This window comes from Oenanthe melanoleuca, chromosome 9, assembly GCF_029582105.1.
Source record: "Oenanthe melanoleuca isolate GR-GAL-2019-014 chromosome 9, OMel1.0, whole genome shotgun sequence".
Taxonomy (NCBI): domain Eukaryota; kingdom Metazoa; phylum Chordata; class Aves; order Passeriformes; family Muscicapidae; genus Oenanthe; species Oenanthe melanoleuca.
Window position 1 is genome coordinate 6406407 of NC_079343.1, and position 16018 is coordinate 6422424.

The following is a 16018-nucleotide window of genomic DNA, read 5'->3' on the forward strand; positions in this document are numbered from 1 at the left end:
AAGACATTTTTTTAGGTATGTCTTGAACTAAACAAAAGTGTGTCCTGAATTTTCAGTCTTATTTCTAAGACTATACCAAATCTTAGAAACAAAAATGTACTCAAAACTACATAACCAACATGGTAGCAAATAGCCAGGTCAGCTACAAACATGAGTAATACATGTATACAGGGTACTACCTGTGTTTCTATTTAGGTTGCCTATTTTAGGTTATCTGTCTTCAGGTGTGTTTCGTAAACTTAATTTGCAGCAAAAACCTATTGTCATTAATCTCAGCTAAAGTTTTCCTGTTGAATGGCTGAGCTGAGGATAAAGAAAATGCCAGTAGAGCTTTGCAGTGCACACATCTTCTAGCTGGGAAATGGATGCAGCAGTCTTTTTAGCTGAAGTCCCAAATGGATGAACTTCATTTAAAGAGAACTTGTTTTCAAGCAAGTCCGTGGCCAAATTTGAGAGGGAAAAAGGAAATAAAAGTTTTATAAACAGTCAGAGCTCTCCTAATCTGGATGTGAGCTGAGATTCTGTGGGGGCCCATCTTTTCCTAACCTCTGGTGGCACTTTCCCAGATGTGCAGAGGTAATTTGCATGAAGATGCCATATCTTCAACATCAGGAAGAATTTCTTCTTGCAGAGGGTGGTCTGGCTTTAGAAGGGGCTGCCCAGGGAGGTTTGGAGTTCCCATTCCTGGAGGTGTAAAAGGAACAACTGGATGTGCTCTGGGCTGGGAGAAGAAGTGGGGATTGGTCACAGGTTAGACTCAATGGTCTTGGAGGGCTTTTACAACCTGAGTGATTCTGGAATTCTGCTGCACAGCTCACAGAGGTGCCACTGGGACATGCTGGTTCCTACCATCTCCAAGGCAAGAAAACTTCTGAAAAGGATTGAGGGTTTTCTCTAAATGCTTAGTGTTCAGAATTCAATAGAATACTTTGTTCTGATGAGAGCTAACCCAGGACACCAGAAGATGCAACATGCATCCTGCTCATGGCTGTCAGGGGGGTTAGTTCCTTCAGCTATTTTGTGGTGGAAGCTTTGATGATAAAGTGAAGTAGGAGGACTCTTAAAAATTGCAATGTGTGTCGCTATTGGGTGATTGTGTGCTGTGAGAAGAGGGCAGAATCTCTAAAGATACCTCAGCACTGGCTATGTATACTTACAAACTATATATAACCATTTCTGCTTACCAGAGAATCAAAAGGAAAAGAAAGGTTTGAGAAAGGTGGGGTGGGTGCCTCAGCTGTTTTACTTTTCCCCTGTATGCAGGTAAATGGTCAAGCTCTCCCTGAGCACTGTTTGTTTAACAACTGAAAAGAAAGCACTTCATGTCACTCCAAAGAGTAAATATCTGAAGTTATGGATTAACTAAGTTCCAGCAGAGCTCATGGAGGAAGAACAGATAACACTGATTCCCACTGAATAAAGTCGTAAGTGCTTCAAAAGTATTATATCCTTTGAGATTTCAAAGTACAGCTTGCTTTAATGGAGCATGAAGCTTGTAAAAAATGTCCAGTGACAAGGGGAGGGTGTCAGGACAGGCCAGAAATGTTCTGGGAGAGCTGCTGATGTGTTAAAGGGAACGAGCAAACCAGTCTGGAGGGACTGTAGTGAGTGGCCCCTCCAGAGCTGGAGTCAGAGACAGGGCACAGCACAGCATTCAGCAGGGAAGCTGCTCTCTGAAAAGCAAGTGAGCAAGCTGGCTGAGCTGGATGGTTGGGAACTGTCTGCAGCAGGGTCTTGTGCCACTGCAATGTGCTGCTCTTGACACCTGCCTTCTCCTCAGGTGACTCCTGCTGCAGGATGTGGAAGCTCCTCACTGTGGGGCTACTGCTGGCTGCCTGCTCTTCACGGGGCTGTGGCACCTCAAGTAAGTGTTCTTTTGAGAGATGGCCTTCAACCTTTCCCAGTTTCCTGCTCCTCTGTTAGTCAGAGGGAATGGCTGGAATCGTTCCCATTGGGGGGGGTTTGACTTTCTTTAGCAGAGGCTGACAGTGCCGGGGCCATGGCAGCTGCCTGGTCAGAGCCCTGCTGAGCCCCGTGGGTTGTCACAGTACCACAGGACAGAGGCTGGGGCTTGCTTCTGCAGCCCACCACAGACAGCACATGGTGTCTAGGGCAGCCTCTCTTGCTGTACTGGAGAGAGACTGTTGCTCTCCTAAGTGTTCTTTGGGAAGCACCACTACCAGTTTTCAGCCAGCCCTTTTCTCTGCTTGTGCTTTCACCTTTTTTCTTGCAGTATTTTACAGCAGTAAAGATGCAAGCCAAGTCCTGAGAATCCAGAAGCGGGCAAACACTTTCCTCGAGGAACTCAAGCCAGGCTCTGTGGAGCGTGAGTGTGTTGAAGAGCACTGTGACTTTGAGGAGGCCAGTGAGATATTTGAAACCAGGGAAGCAACAGTAAGTTGATTTTTTTAAGGATGAGTGCAAACCTTAGCCAATCAATTTTTTATTTTTTTTTTAAATATTGCAATCCAGGGCATCATGCTGTCAGTACTGAACACAGATCTCTCCTCAGGTGTAGGCATGGTTTTGAGTGTCACTGTGTTACAGTGATTGTCAAGTTACCCCTCTGTGGGCCACAAAGCTTAGGTGTTCAAGCATGTCCCACCTGGTGAGGTTTAGGTCCCAGACAGTTAATTCCAATCTTTGCTGGACCCCATTGGCTATTCTTGCTGTTACTAAGTTTTTCCTAGTCCTCCCAGACATTCCCTTTCGTTGTCCATTCATCAGTCCTGGCTGCTTTTCAGGGCATCTCTCAAGTCTCCCAGTTATTATTTCTCTTATCTCTGTACTCTCTCTCATTCTCCAAACTGCTATTTTGAATTGGAGACTATGTTTACTGTCTGCTGTTTCCTGCCCCTTTCAACACTCAATTGTTGTGTTTGGTTGGACTCTCTGTTGCTGTTTTGAGCAGAGTAGGCTCAAAGCATAGGATGACCCAGTCCTTGCTGTCCCTCAGACCCCAGAGGAGAGAGGGGATGTTCTTGGAATGCCTATGCTTTGTTTAGCTGGGCTCAAGTGAACTGAGGTGACTTACTGGCAGTAAGTCCCAAGAAAATAGCCTGCAAGCAGAGCAGGGGGGTTTGTGCTTAGAACAGGCAGTACAGGAGGATCACTGTCTGGTTTTCTTGGGTTGTAGTTCCAGTCACTACACTGCCAAGAAGAATGAAACTGATGTTATTGACCCAACTGCTATGTCCTGTTGGCCAAGACCGCAAAACATTTTAAATCCCTCACTTGTTAAAAATGGTTTACTTGCTGTAATACAAGTTTTGTTTCCCCACAGATGAATTTTTGGACCAAGTATGTAGGTAAGTAAAGACTCCTAATCACTTCTCTGTGCTTCCTCAAGAGTTACTAGTACTCAGTACTTTCTCCTGCCATGTGTCACATACTGATTCAAATTCTCATTGTCTCTCATAAGGGGTGTGCAGAGGATGTTTTCCTGTTCTATCATAAAAGCAACCTTCCTAAAACACTTGAGGTGCACCTGTACCTATAATCAGTCATCTTCCTAGAGTTAAGGAATTGATGAAAAATGCTTTGATGCTCTACCTATGCCTGACATGGTCTAGCAGTAACCTGCTCCTCAGGCTTTATTCCTTCCTCCCCTTCTGCCCACTCCACTCACTCTGCAGATGTAATTGAGAGCTCAAACTGACGGCCCTGCTTCTGGCTGAGTGCCACAGAGGTATCACCATTAAGTGCCAGAAACATGGCTAATACTTGGGAATCTGGGGAGGGTCTGTTTGTGTTGATGTTTGGTCTGTGAGCTCTGTATGGTTCAGTGACTGAGTTTTCCTACCTCTGTTTCAGACGGAGATCAGTGTGCGAAACATCCTTGTTCCAACGGGATCTGCAAGGACAATATTGGAAAATTTTCCTGCATCTGTAACAAAGGCTGGGAGGGGGTTTTGTGCAGTTATGGTAACACTGCGTTTAATCCACTATAAAATAACATCTTTTGGGACAGGCATCTCTGTGCAATAGGGCCATATGGACACTTCAGTCATTGCACATAGTCTTTCTTTAGTAATGTGATTTCTGTCTTGCTTCTTGATGTGGTAAGAGGTTTATCTGTGCTTATCTAAAACAAAATTAACTTTGTGTTGCCATAGGAGAATTTTAGAGATATGAAGTATCTAAATTTTGGACAATACTGTAAATAACTTTGAAAAGCAGAGGTTTACCTTAGAATTGTCAATACAGGTATTATGGTGGGATTTTTTAAAGACAGGGAAAACCCAATCCACTGCAAATATTTTATTAAAATGACAGTTTCTTCCTTGGAAAAAGCTGGATACCGTCTTTAGGGATGAGCATTGTATGTCATGTATCATCAACAGTTTTCACTGTGTGACTTTGCACATAGTGACAGGGAATTTTCTGTTCTCTAGTCTACCTGACAGTAATCTGTTTCCTCCATCTCCCCACTGCCTGATTCTAGGTCTGTTTGCTAAGGGTCTGAGTGTCATTGAAGCCCACAACTGTCATTCCAAATCCATTGACAGTTGTTACCCACTTGAAGCACAATGTCACTTTGCCACCTTACCTTTCTGTGACTCTGACTTCCCAACTCCACATCTGTCTTGCTGTTTGTTTTCCCCACAGAGGTCAAATACAGCAATTGTTCCGTGGATAACGGAGGCTGTGAACATTTCTGCAGGGAGGACCCTGCTGAACAGCATCGCTTGTGCAGCTGCGCATCGGGATATCAGCTCAAGGATGACCACACCACCTGTGAGCCTGTAGGTAAGGGCAGGATGTTTATGGTTCAGCTTTGACAGGGGATTATTCAGACTGATGTAAAAGAGTTTGGGGGGAGATTTGTCTGCAGTGCACTTTATACTAATTTTCAAAACATCTATTCCATGAAGAGTATCTCTGCCTGCATTTCCCAGGTCCATACCCACTTTATGGCCCTTAATCCATGTTTGCCTCATGGAGACATAGACTGGAATCAGGAGACTGCCTCCTCTGCCAAGCACTGAGGGACTTCCATGAAGCTTCTGAACAATTTTGCCTAGATTAGATAGAGGAAATCCTTTAAAAAGAGGGTTGGGTGATCTGGGCTTTGCTAATGAACTTCTCTGCATCTTCTGCAGTGGAGTTCCCCTGTGGAAGAGTGAAGTCAGACTACCTTGAAGCCAAAGCAGATTTCAATATTCGGCTCATTGATGGAAAAGTTGGAAGAAAAGGAGGCAGCCCTTGGCAGGTGAGGAGAAAGGGATTATTTGCCACAAATAGCTCAGACTCTTTCTGAGCTGCTCTGCCTGCCTCTCTGCTCCAGAAAGGCTCTTGCATTGTTACTGGTGGTGTCATATGAAGCTAAGATTTCCTTAGCTTTTTCAATCCCAAAGATTGGAGTAGCAGGAAAGATAATTTAGTATCTGTGAGGATTCTTGACCTTGTTGCTGTTGCCAAGTTTTTGACCTACTGTGCCAACAGTGCCAAGAGAGAGGATGGTGATAGCACTCACCTGCTCTGTTGCTCCATGGTGTGTATGTGATATGTGCTTCAGCTCCTGCAACAGCCTTCCAGTGGGAGGTGATCTTCCTGCCCTTTCTTATAAGCCTTGTCTGTCATAAATTGAAGTTAGCAGATGTAATCAGCAAAATATGCCATGGCAGGTTGGGTTATCACAGAAAAAAGAGAGACCTCACAGATCTTACCATGGAGCTAATGAATGCAAATAATTAGGGCTTGGTTCCCTTTGATATTAAAGGGCCTTTTACACCATAGCATGAGAGCTGCAGCCTGAGATGATGTGCTATGTCTGGTGTGGGACACACCCCTCATTTGTGCTCTGTATTTCAAAGCTCTGAGTACAAAGTGCTTCTTTGCAGTGACCAGCGTCACCTCATGCTTATTTGGCTGAAGCCAGCCCTCCTTCAGGAAGGACATTCAAAATTTCTTGTAGATATTTCACAGAGACTCTATTCATAGAGCTTTTGTCCCCCTGTAGAGCTTTGGCTTCAGTGAATGTGACATGCTTTAGTGCTTGATAAGTCTGGGTATTTGGCAGCCTCCAAGAAGAATGAGTACAGTGTTCTGTGAGCTGTGCTCCATGCAGTGTCACACCTCCCTTGTCTTGTTTCAGATTATGCTGCAAAATGCCGAAGGGATATTTCTCTGTGGGGGTGTTCTCATCCATCCAGCTTGGGTCCTAACAGCAGCACACTGCCTTGAGGAACAAAAGGTGTTCAAAGTTAAACTTGGTATGGAAAATCACCTGTCCCTGTGTTTTTTAAAATATAACTTTTAATTCCTAACATTTATCATCTCAGGGAAAAGACTAGCAGGTTCTGAAGACAAAAGTCCTTGGTTGTAGGTCTGTCTAGGCTGTATTTAATACATACCTTAGCTTAGAACAAAGTTTAGTAAAAATCTGATTTCATTTGAGCCTTACTCTGGAAGTGAGCTGATGGCTTCTGAGCACTGTTGCTGGTCTATAAAGTAGAAAGTCTTAGTCTCTTCTACCTATGTTTTTCTGGTGATATTTAAGGCCATCCCAATACTGAAAAAAAGTCTTGATCCCAGAAGGAGAATGTCACAGGGTCTCTTCCTGCCTTTTCATGTATTTAAACACTATTACTTATGAGTGTTTCACTGGAGAGGTGCTGCAGAATGGCAACACTGCCTTTACTTGCTCTGCTGCTCTGGAGCATGAGAACATGTCACTGTGTCAAGTAAGTGCTTCTCCTGAATTAACAGACAAAAATAATTAGTGTTTCATTCACACTTACATAGGTTTTTTTTGATATCTACCATTGGTGCTGAGGCATAACAGCCTCAAGTGCTTGCTTTACATTAGTGAAAGGATAGATTATTCCCAGTATTTGTGTGAAGAGTCCTGCCAATACATTGTCTGTGTATACCGTTTTAAAAATAGATGGTCTGTGTGCATGTTCTGTACACAGTATGGATGTGCAGGTGCTTAAGAGCAGAAACAATAAATGTATGTACATCCAACATAAATAATTAATCAAAAAGTGTATGATGTATCCTTGGGTTCTCTTAGTGCCAGAATATTCACCTTTTCGCAGACATCTGTCACCACAAAAGCAGTTCTCATCAGAAAAAACAGGAGATGTCTGTGAGGGAGAAGGAGGAAAGTTTTGGGATAAAGACATTGCCATGTCCATGGGGACAGCCAGGAAAGTATTTGTACTGAGCCTGCACAAGTGGTACTCAACCTGTGTCTGTCAGGCTGGGCTACTCCACACCCTTCTGGACTTGCCCTACTGCTGCTTGTCATCCACAGGAGCAAAACTGGAGGGGGAACTTCCATCTGAGTTTACACTCAGCTTGGGGAGAAGTCTTGCAGTGGTACTCATGTGGCTTTTTAGTATCTGAAATAGAAAATTAGTTCTCAGAGTAGCTGAAGTTTTGGAAGGTGGATTTGAGAGTAACACAATATTCCTGTTTGTGGTTCTGGTTCCTGCATCACCAGCCTAAGAGCATCCAGAAGTGTGTTCAGAACTCCAAGAAGATAAAGCAGATAGGTGGATGTAATGATTCAATTCAAAATACTGTTTCTGCCTTCACAATTAATATTTTTGTGCCAGCAGCAAGATTATGATAGTCTTTATTGTGTAGAAGGAACTCAATGTGTTTCCACTGCCTCTGGTTTCAGTACCTCCAGGTGTACATCCAGGATTTCTGGAATTTAAAACTCGAAGTGGATAACCCACCAGGAATCAAAGGGTGTCCCCCTGGGGGTGAGGGAACCTGTCACTGCATTATGAAAGGTGTCACCCTTGGTTGGTGGGCGCCTCAGGATGGAGACAGTTGGTGGCTGTGCTGCTGTACAGAGTGTGTGACCCCACAGGAAGCATGTTCCTGCACAGCCACTCTGCCTTCCTCAGAGGAGATGGTCTGACTGTGCTTGAGTCCACAGTTATTTCTGAGGCCTAAAACAGAGTTTGTATCTGTGAAGGCAGGGATAAAGCCCTGCCAGCCAGCCCCCAGCCACGGTGGCTTCACGCTGCCTCAGGGGTGCTGCGGACACCGTCACCAGAAAGAAAATAAATTGTGATAGAAGAGAAAAACCGATTAGTGATTGTTGGCTCAATACTAGCAAGTCTGTCAGGGGCTGGTGCCACTTAGTACATCAGAGCAGTTTCAGCTGTCTGCTCCAGCCATGTGTGAACTGTCCCTTATCTGTCTGCAGAGGAGCAAGAAGAGAGACTCAGAAATAGATGATCTGGAAGACCAAGATCCAAAGCTGGATTTAAGGGATCTTTTGAGAATACATTTCTGTAACTACTGTGGCTTCTAAATCCCTGTGTTTGGAGACACTCTTTACAGAAAAAAAACTTGCAAGACCTCATTGACAGCCTGCCAGAAAACCTAGCTCTGCGTTTCCTATTGCAATGCATCACAAATGCATTTCTGGCCCTTTTCAACATAGTTTCTTGCTTGCTGTTCCATAACTGCTTGGCCCACAAAGTAGCCATGATCCTGTAGCACAAATAGCAACTGAGGAGATTTAAACAGTGAAAAAATCTTTAAAATTCAGATGTAAGATTTCAGAAAGGAATACTCTTTCCCATTAGTCAACTTTATCTTACAAATCCTGACATTCAGCTGTCCACGCCCTGGCTATGCAACATAAAGCTTATGTCCTGTTGTAAATGTCCTGTGTTGTGGTGTGTTTGCTCTCCCAGCTTTTAACGCTGGCTCCAAGAAGGTTGTTTTCCTCCTGAAGGTGACTCACATTGCACAAGTGTACTGAAATATGAACACCACAGGGCAATTTGGTTTCTCAGCTGATGACCCGAGCTCTAGAGCTCTATAGGTATTCATGATTTCTGTAAATAGGAAAAGTTTAGAGATTTGTCCATCTGCTAAGAACACTGTTATGATATAAGCAGTTGTATTACAAGAGGAGTTAAAACATGCAGTGCAGTCCTAATGCCTGGTGTAATCCAGATGTTTTGGTCTTTAAAGTAAAGGAAGCAAGCTTTGACAGCATCTGTCATCTTGTTTGCTCTTCCAGGTAAATTCCGTTTCCGTTCTGAGGCAGATGAGCAAACCATTTGGGTTGATAAATGGGTGATCCACGAAAATTACACCAAGAAGACCTCAGATAATGACATAGCCATGCTGCACTTGGCTGAGCACGTGATGTATTACAAATATGCGCTGCCAATCTGCCTTCCCACCCGCAGCCTGGCGGAGCGGGAGCTGATGAGGAGTGGGAAGCAGGCAGTGGTGACGGGCTGGGGCAGGAGGAGCGAGCACAACAGCAGCTACGCTGCTTCCCTCAGCTACATCGAAATCCCCATCGTGCCCCACAATGAGTGCGCCCAGGCCATGAGCTCCCACATCTCCAACAACATGCTGTGTGCTGGGAGCCTGGGGGACAGGAAGGATTCCTGCATTGGGGACAGCGGAGGCCCTATGTTCACTAGATATAAGGATACTTGGTTTTTGGTAGGACTGGTGAGCTGGGGTGAAGGCTGTGGAAGAAAGGGGAAATTTGGAGTCTACACCAAAGTTAGTCAGTACCTGGAGTGGATTAATCACCATATAGATATGTCAGCTCCTTTGAAGGGTTGATTCTGATCCAGTCTGGAATGTTGTGGCTCTGTGCTAGTGACAGTATTCGGTGTAATGTACTGTCAGATCTTCAATATTAAATGTTGAGTATGTGTTAACCTTGTGTGCTGTTTTCCTTATCTATTTTTTTCTTCCTTTTCATTGGTTTGTTGCAGGTTATGTTGTTTATTTGTGGCATGGTCCTACTTCAGCCTTACAGGAAGAAAATATCCTCTGTTAGCTGAGATGCTGTACATACAGCATTGTAGAAAATAAGGTTGTCCATGGTCAGACAACTCATCTTTGAAATAAAAATGTCAGTTGTGTAAAGTGTCTGAACTGGTTGGGGTAGAGGCAGGAGGGGACAGAGAAAAGTGTTCTGCAGATAACCCTAGAGTTCTGTCATTTCACATATAAGGTATTACCCACAGTAACTGTTTTGGTTTGCTCGGTATTTGTATAATTTTTCTTTCAACCCAGTGAAAATTTTTTTATGTCATTACTACCTCCAGTTCTTCACACCTTACTCCAGTGTTCACAGACTGTCGATTCAGCAGGTGAGTGGAACTTACCTGTATTTACAATTCTTTGCACACTTGATGGTGGATTTTACCCTCCCAAACTTCCTTAAAAGGGAATGGGAACTCTCTTCAGAGTTATTCACAAAAACAAACAAACAAAAAATGAAAAACAAAATGAAAAAAAAAAACCAAAAAACCTTTTAATTCCAAGCTTTTGCAGGCTCTGTTTATCATGAAGTATGTAATTCTCTTCTAATTAACAAGCAAACAAACACTTCTGTTCTTTCCTATTCTGGTGGATGCAATGAGCTGCAGGTTGTGTTAGCATTGCCAATTCTTTTACTGATAAATATATGTTTGTTTGCATCTCTGTCTCTGTGTATATTGGTAAGTAAAATAAAGACATACAGCACCAGTAAGTCCACAGGAAGTAGCAATAGTCCAAGTGAAGTTTAATATCACAATTTATACTTGTTTCAAATTTTAGTACATGAGACTTGTTATTAGTCTTGTGGAAAGAAAAAGGAAAACTATCTCTGCTGTATTGATATTCCAACATCTCAATGGGCTTGGTTGCATGTTTGGATCACTGAAGGACTTTGGTCTGCTCTTGTGATGAAACTGTACCTGGGGGTTTTTTGGTTTAACAATGAAATTTTATTAGAATTTGTAAGAAATGTAATATGATATCAGTAAGGAGGGTTAATACCTCTTAAATTCATTCCATCAGAGGCTGCCTCTGTACTTAACTACGCAAGCGAGGATTTTGAGTCATGCACTGGAGAAGTAGCAGTCAAGCCAAGGGTTCTGTGTCACCTGCTGGCTCTGTCCCTCTCCTCTCTTCCTCTTTGTGCCTTGGGACAGGATTTAGGGATGGACTAATGTTAAAGAATAATGCTTTGAACAGCAGCCTTCCCACCAGGCCTGCACTGGGAGGAGGGAACCTGTAAAACTGACTTGCAGGGAAAAACACAGTTGTATTCAAAGCCAGTAAAACACAGGCCTGAGTAATGGCAAAAATTGTAATGTCAGAGTGGCTGTGGCTGTGACAGGGCCATATTTGCCTGCCTGCAGGTGACTGCTGTGAATCTTCCTGCACACTCCCAGCTCTGCATATTTCAGCAGAGGTTTACAGAGCAGCTTGTGTGTAGTTGGTCTTACCTGCTGGAAGGTGAGAGATGGAGTGTCAGAAATCTGCTCTCAGAATTTCCACGCAAAAGATGGCTTTTATTACTGAAGTATGTTTTTAAAGATCTTTTGATTCTCTTTTTAATGCACCTGTGTATATGTGTGGAAATACACATGCAATTTTCTTCTGATTTTGGATTTCTAATGTGTTTCATAGAATCCAGGTTGTCTCTCATCTGTCAATATTTGTGACAGGTTAATGATCAACCTCTTGACCTCATGGCTGTTCCTGGTATACATCCAAATCTCTTTCCCGTCTTCCTCTAAAAAAATAAAGAAAAATGTGGGTATAATTGCATGGTTCTGTGGGAGGTGAACTCACTCTGGATCCTGTGTTTTTGAAAACCTGCTGCAGGCAACAGAGGGGTACATGCTGTCGAATCCTGGTAAATCATTCAGTGTGGGAAGGTGATGCCAAGAAATCCAAACCTCTGTCTTGTACCTGTGACTCCCAGGTATATGGTGGTTGTGGAACTATTAAAGGGGGTTCCTTCTGTTTCCCTGGAGATTCCAGGAGATGTTTTCCTACTTTCCTTGATGGAATGGTAGCTCTGGGAGCTGCCCGGAGCCCGTGTGCAGCTGTGCCTGCGCGGTGGTGGTGTTTCCTGGCAGAAAGGTTGGAGTGCTGGTACGAGAACGGCGGCTGCTGGCGGTACTGCAGGGACGGGACAGCGCCTTCCACGCGGCGTTCCTGCACCAGGGACTACGCCCTGCACGAGGATGGGGAGACATGCGTGCAGACAGGTAAAGCAGAGGCGGCTCGAGTTACCTCAGGCAAGTGGCAGGGTGGCAGGCAGCGACTTCTCACTAACAGCAGAAGAGCTGCAGACACTACAGCTACTGCAGCTTGCACTTAAGAGTGTGAAAAGATCTGTCTTATGTTTACGTCTTTTAAATGTTAAGGTTCCTCTCTATCAGGTGTCTGCAATCCAATGCCCTTGTGAGCATAAATACATTGGTACATACTGAGTCAGGGAGCAGCAGGACAATCAGTTCTGGTTCTGTTCTTTCTGCATCCAAGCAGGCTGAAAAGGAGGCATGATGCTGAAGTGCCAGTGGGAGGCAAAGGGACAGGACAGGGGCTTTAAAACTGGTTAAGGCAGGCAGGAAGGGGGGTTCTGTCCTGAAGAGGGCCCTGGGCAGGCAGCTCCTGGCTGATGTCAGTGACTCAGAGAAGGCACAGCCCTGGACCCATCTGTGGGCAATGAGCCCTGCACACCTCACCTGGGTGGTGGCCACTGGCTGTTGAGCATCAAGACATCAGAGTTGCTCCTGGGCTCTCACTGGAAGGTTGAGTTCCATCCTTGGACCGGAAAAGCACTGTGTTGAGTTCAACATGACACCACATATCCTAACCTCAAGTCTTTGTTTGTCATTCCTCCCTCCAGCACAGTTTCCCTGTGGCCCAATCAAAGCCAGGTGAGCTCTGGAGGAACAGTGGCTGGGGCCAAAATGGCTCCACAGAGGCCACTGGGAGCACAGGGATGTTGTGCCCAAGTGGAATGGGAGCACAGAGGGCACAGTTAGACAGAGCTGGAGCATGGTGATGTTGGGGAAAAGGAGACTTTAAAGGATGCTTTGGGACAGAGTGTATGCACAATGGGTGACACTGGACAAATGGGGATGGTTTTCAGCTAGAACACGGCCCAGAAGCCACAGTGGGACAGTGCTGCAGGGCAAGAGCTGGATGTCCCTGAGCACCATGAGGCAGTGGAGGAGACCACCAGGCCTGGCAGATGTAGGGGAGCTGACCCAGGGTCCTGCAGGGCAGAATGAGACCACAGCACCTGCAGCCAGGTGGGAAGGAACAGTAGGAAAAGCAACGGGGCAAAACCAACCATGGGAGGGCTCTGACTGGATGAACAGGAGCTGTTCAACATGAGGGGCTGCATCAGGGCAGTGACTGGGGAAATATTTTGGACATGCCTCAGCCCACCGAACAAGTATCAGCTCTGCTTTGGAGCAGTATAACTCCAGGAGGAACACTGTGTCATTGTGGACATTGCCCTGGCAGGTAATAGTTCCTGTATTACCATAAAAACCACACCTAAATGCTTTTTTACTTTATCATCACTGGGACCATGAGGAGGAGCAGGGCTCATCAAGCCATTATAAAGTTGTTTTTTCAGGTCAAAAGCAATGGAACCACATGTATTTCTTATCTTCTGCCAGACTTTTTGATAATAGGGATCTTTATCATTCTTCCCCTATCTTGCTTTTGGATTGGAATATTAATACCCAAAAGTCTGTCAGGTCATCTGTGCTGTCATTCAGGTTTTGTCTGCATTGTCCTTGGGCAAAAGCCAAGTTCCATGGCCAGGTGAGGGTCCTGAGAATGCTGAACATGGTAAGGGATGTAAAACAGAGGGCTTAAAGGTGAAGGCAAGTGCATGTGGCAAATAGGGACAACTGAAGAGTTTGTTTCCATTGTCTTGTTTTGGATTCTAAATCATGGTTTGGGGCATTTTTTGTGCATGTCCTTATTTGTAAGTAATTTTCACTCTATTGTCTCTGGCTGTGTGGGGGCTTGCACACAGAAATTCTGAGCTAAAAAAACCCCATGTTACCCTCAGTCTGTTTTACTGCTGTCATACAAGCGGATTTCCCAATGCCACACTGCAGGAGGTATTTACAGGTAGAAAAATCAGAGGCTGAGCCTGGGTGGACTGTACATTCACTTTGACAAGTGAAAATGTCAGTATTAGCCAAGCTTAGGGGTTTCCATCATCTAGTCTGATTCTGGGTTGGTAGATGGGAATGTTGTTTGAATGCTGCCCAAACTATACATTTTCTTCTTGAAATGAAGTGTTACCCATAAGGAAGTTTTAAATTTTCATTAAAGCAGGAAATTTGTAATTTAATCTTGTATATGTATGTGTATATATATATGTATATTCAGTCTATTTTTTAAAGAGTTTTGTAAAACCTTTGCATTCTAGTTCTTCATAACCTAAGATAGCATTTTCTGGTAATTGTTCTTTGCTACTTTTCAGTGTTCATTTCCAGCACTACTGAACAGAATTAAAACCACTACTAGTATACAGAATTAAGTCAAAATGGGTCATGTAAAACTACAGGACCGTGGTAGGAGGCCACACCCCTTTCCAGTCTATGATTATTAACAGCACTGGGTGCTCACAGCTGCACTGGCCTCGACCTTGTCAGCCCCTAGCACATCCCTGGGAGCACCTCTGACTGCAGCTGTGTTTTGTGTGACACAGCAAGACAGGGCTCAGACAGGCCCAGCATCTCTGGGATTTAGGGAGCACGTCATGGCCTTGGTACCATGCTTGAGGAGCTGAGAGGTCCTCTGTTTTCACTGAGAACCTGGTAGTATAAAGCACACACCCATTTTGGCAAACTCACTGTGCACAGAGACTGACCACAGCTCGGGGACACTTCAGGATGAAGACTTCCTCCAGCAGACAGTTGCACTCAAGGCCATTTTAGGTTACAATTAGCCTTGAGATTAGTTTCCTCCTGTGCTGCCTCTTCCACTAAGCCTGTAACTGCCTCAGAGCACAAAGCTCCTCTCCCCAGCTCCAGCAACTAGACCCTTTGTAGCAGGAATGCTGCAGCAGACACAATTTTGTGCTTGAATCCTTGAGGAGAGGAATGTGTAGGAGGAGCACAAAGCATTCCAGCATGGGGCAACTGACAGGAAACAATTCCCCAGCCTTAAAGCCAGCTGCAGCTTAATGCTGGTGTCAGCTTCCTGAGGGGAACACGTACAGTTGTATGGAAGTGCTTACTAAAAATGACTGACAGTACTTACGGGAAATAATCTGTTGGTGTGTCAGCATCCAGGCTCCGGCTCTGTCTTGCCTCTATAGGGCACCTGGAGAGGTTGGACTGCAGGATCACACCCTGCATCAGAAATCATTGCCACAAGCAGGATTTGGTTTGGACTGTACCACCTTGGAACAAAAGATCAAAGCATTATAACCCCCTATCCTTCCTGTTCCCTGTGACAATATCACCAAGGCTGTTCAGTTTGCTTAATGTTTTGACTTTTACTGACTGCAGGAGACTTCAACAAATACCAGACAATTCAAGGAACAGAAGATTGCTGTGGAACAGAGCCGGATGCACACCCATTACAACTCCAACTGCAGTGGTGGCATTGCCCTCTCTACTTGAGCAGTGCTGCTGTTTTGAACGAGTACATTTCCCATCTCCCTGCCCAGCCCTAACCTGGCTGCACTGCTCTCTCAAGAGGGGAGACTCAGGCAGGTCAGTAGCTGGGGAGCCACACACAAGGGACTCTACCCTGTGCTTTCACATGAAGGTGCAGCTGCCCATCGTGGGCCATGGCCTGGCTGCTCAGCCACAGCAGTGTCTGTGCGGTGCCCGCAGCGGGGACGGCAGGGGCCCTGCACTGTGTCCCACACTGCGTTCCTCCAGGCCACTGGCAGCTGGGGCAAGTGAAATACAGCATACACACCAGAGTATTCAACTACAGCCACTGATCAAATTTTAGCACCAAGTACGTCAAGTACAAATCAGTTACATATTTGTATTTACAAATCTGTATTTGTTTACAAATTTGTATTATGGATTACAATTACAATGTCTGTATAGAATTGTATATAAACCAAGCAGAAACCAACCTAGCTGCAGGAGGATAAAAGGATTTTGTGGTAGGAATCTGAACAGGTGACCTTTGTGTTTCATGTTGAAAGTTTTGATTTTGTGACCCTTTCTTACAATTGACAATGAAGTTGTAATCACAAAACCCTAGCACTTCTGAAAATCCATTCTTACCATTC

General features: G+C 44.7%; 1 protein-coding gene and 1 pseudogene across 2 annotated transcripts; both read left to right on the forward strand.

Moving 5' to 3' along the window:
- The first annotated feature begins 438 nt into the window (after positions 1–438).
- On the forward strand, positions 439–9664 carry PROC (protein C, inactivator of coagulation factors Va and VIIIa). Of its 2 annotated transcripts, none has more exons than XM_056499300.1 (9): positions 439–1424; positions 1781–1864; positions 2234–2394; positions 3284–3308; positions 3814–3924; positions 4609–4749; positions 5103–5212; positions 6098–6215; positions 8999–9664. In XM_056499300.1, the coding sequence occupies exons 2-9, from the start codon at positions 1798–1800 to the stop codon at positions 9559–9561; spliced, it is 1296 nt and encodes a 431-aa protein (XP_056355275.1). In that variant the 5' UTR covers positions 439–1424; positions 1781–1797; the 3' UTR covers positions 9562–9664. The 2 variants fall into 2 exon arrangements, with proteins under 2 accessions (XP_056355275.1, XP_056355276.1); XM_056499301.1 differs by lacking the exon at positions 439–1424 and adding an exon at positions 1425–1684.
- A 1645-nt stretch (positions 9665–11309) lies between these two features.
- On the forward strand, positions 11310–13379 carry LOC130257050 (uncharacterized; annotated as a pseudogene).
- Positions 13380–16018: the final 2639 nt, after the last annotated feature.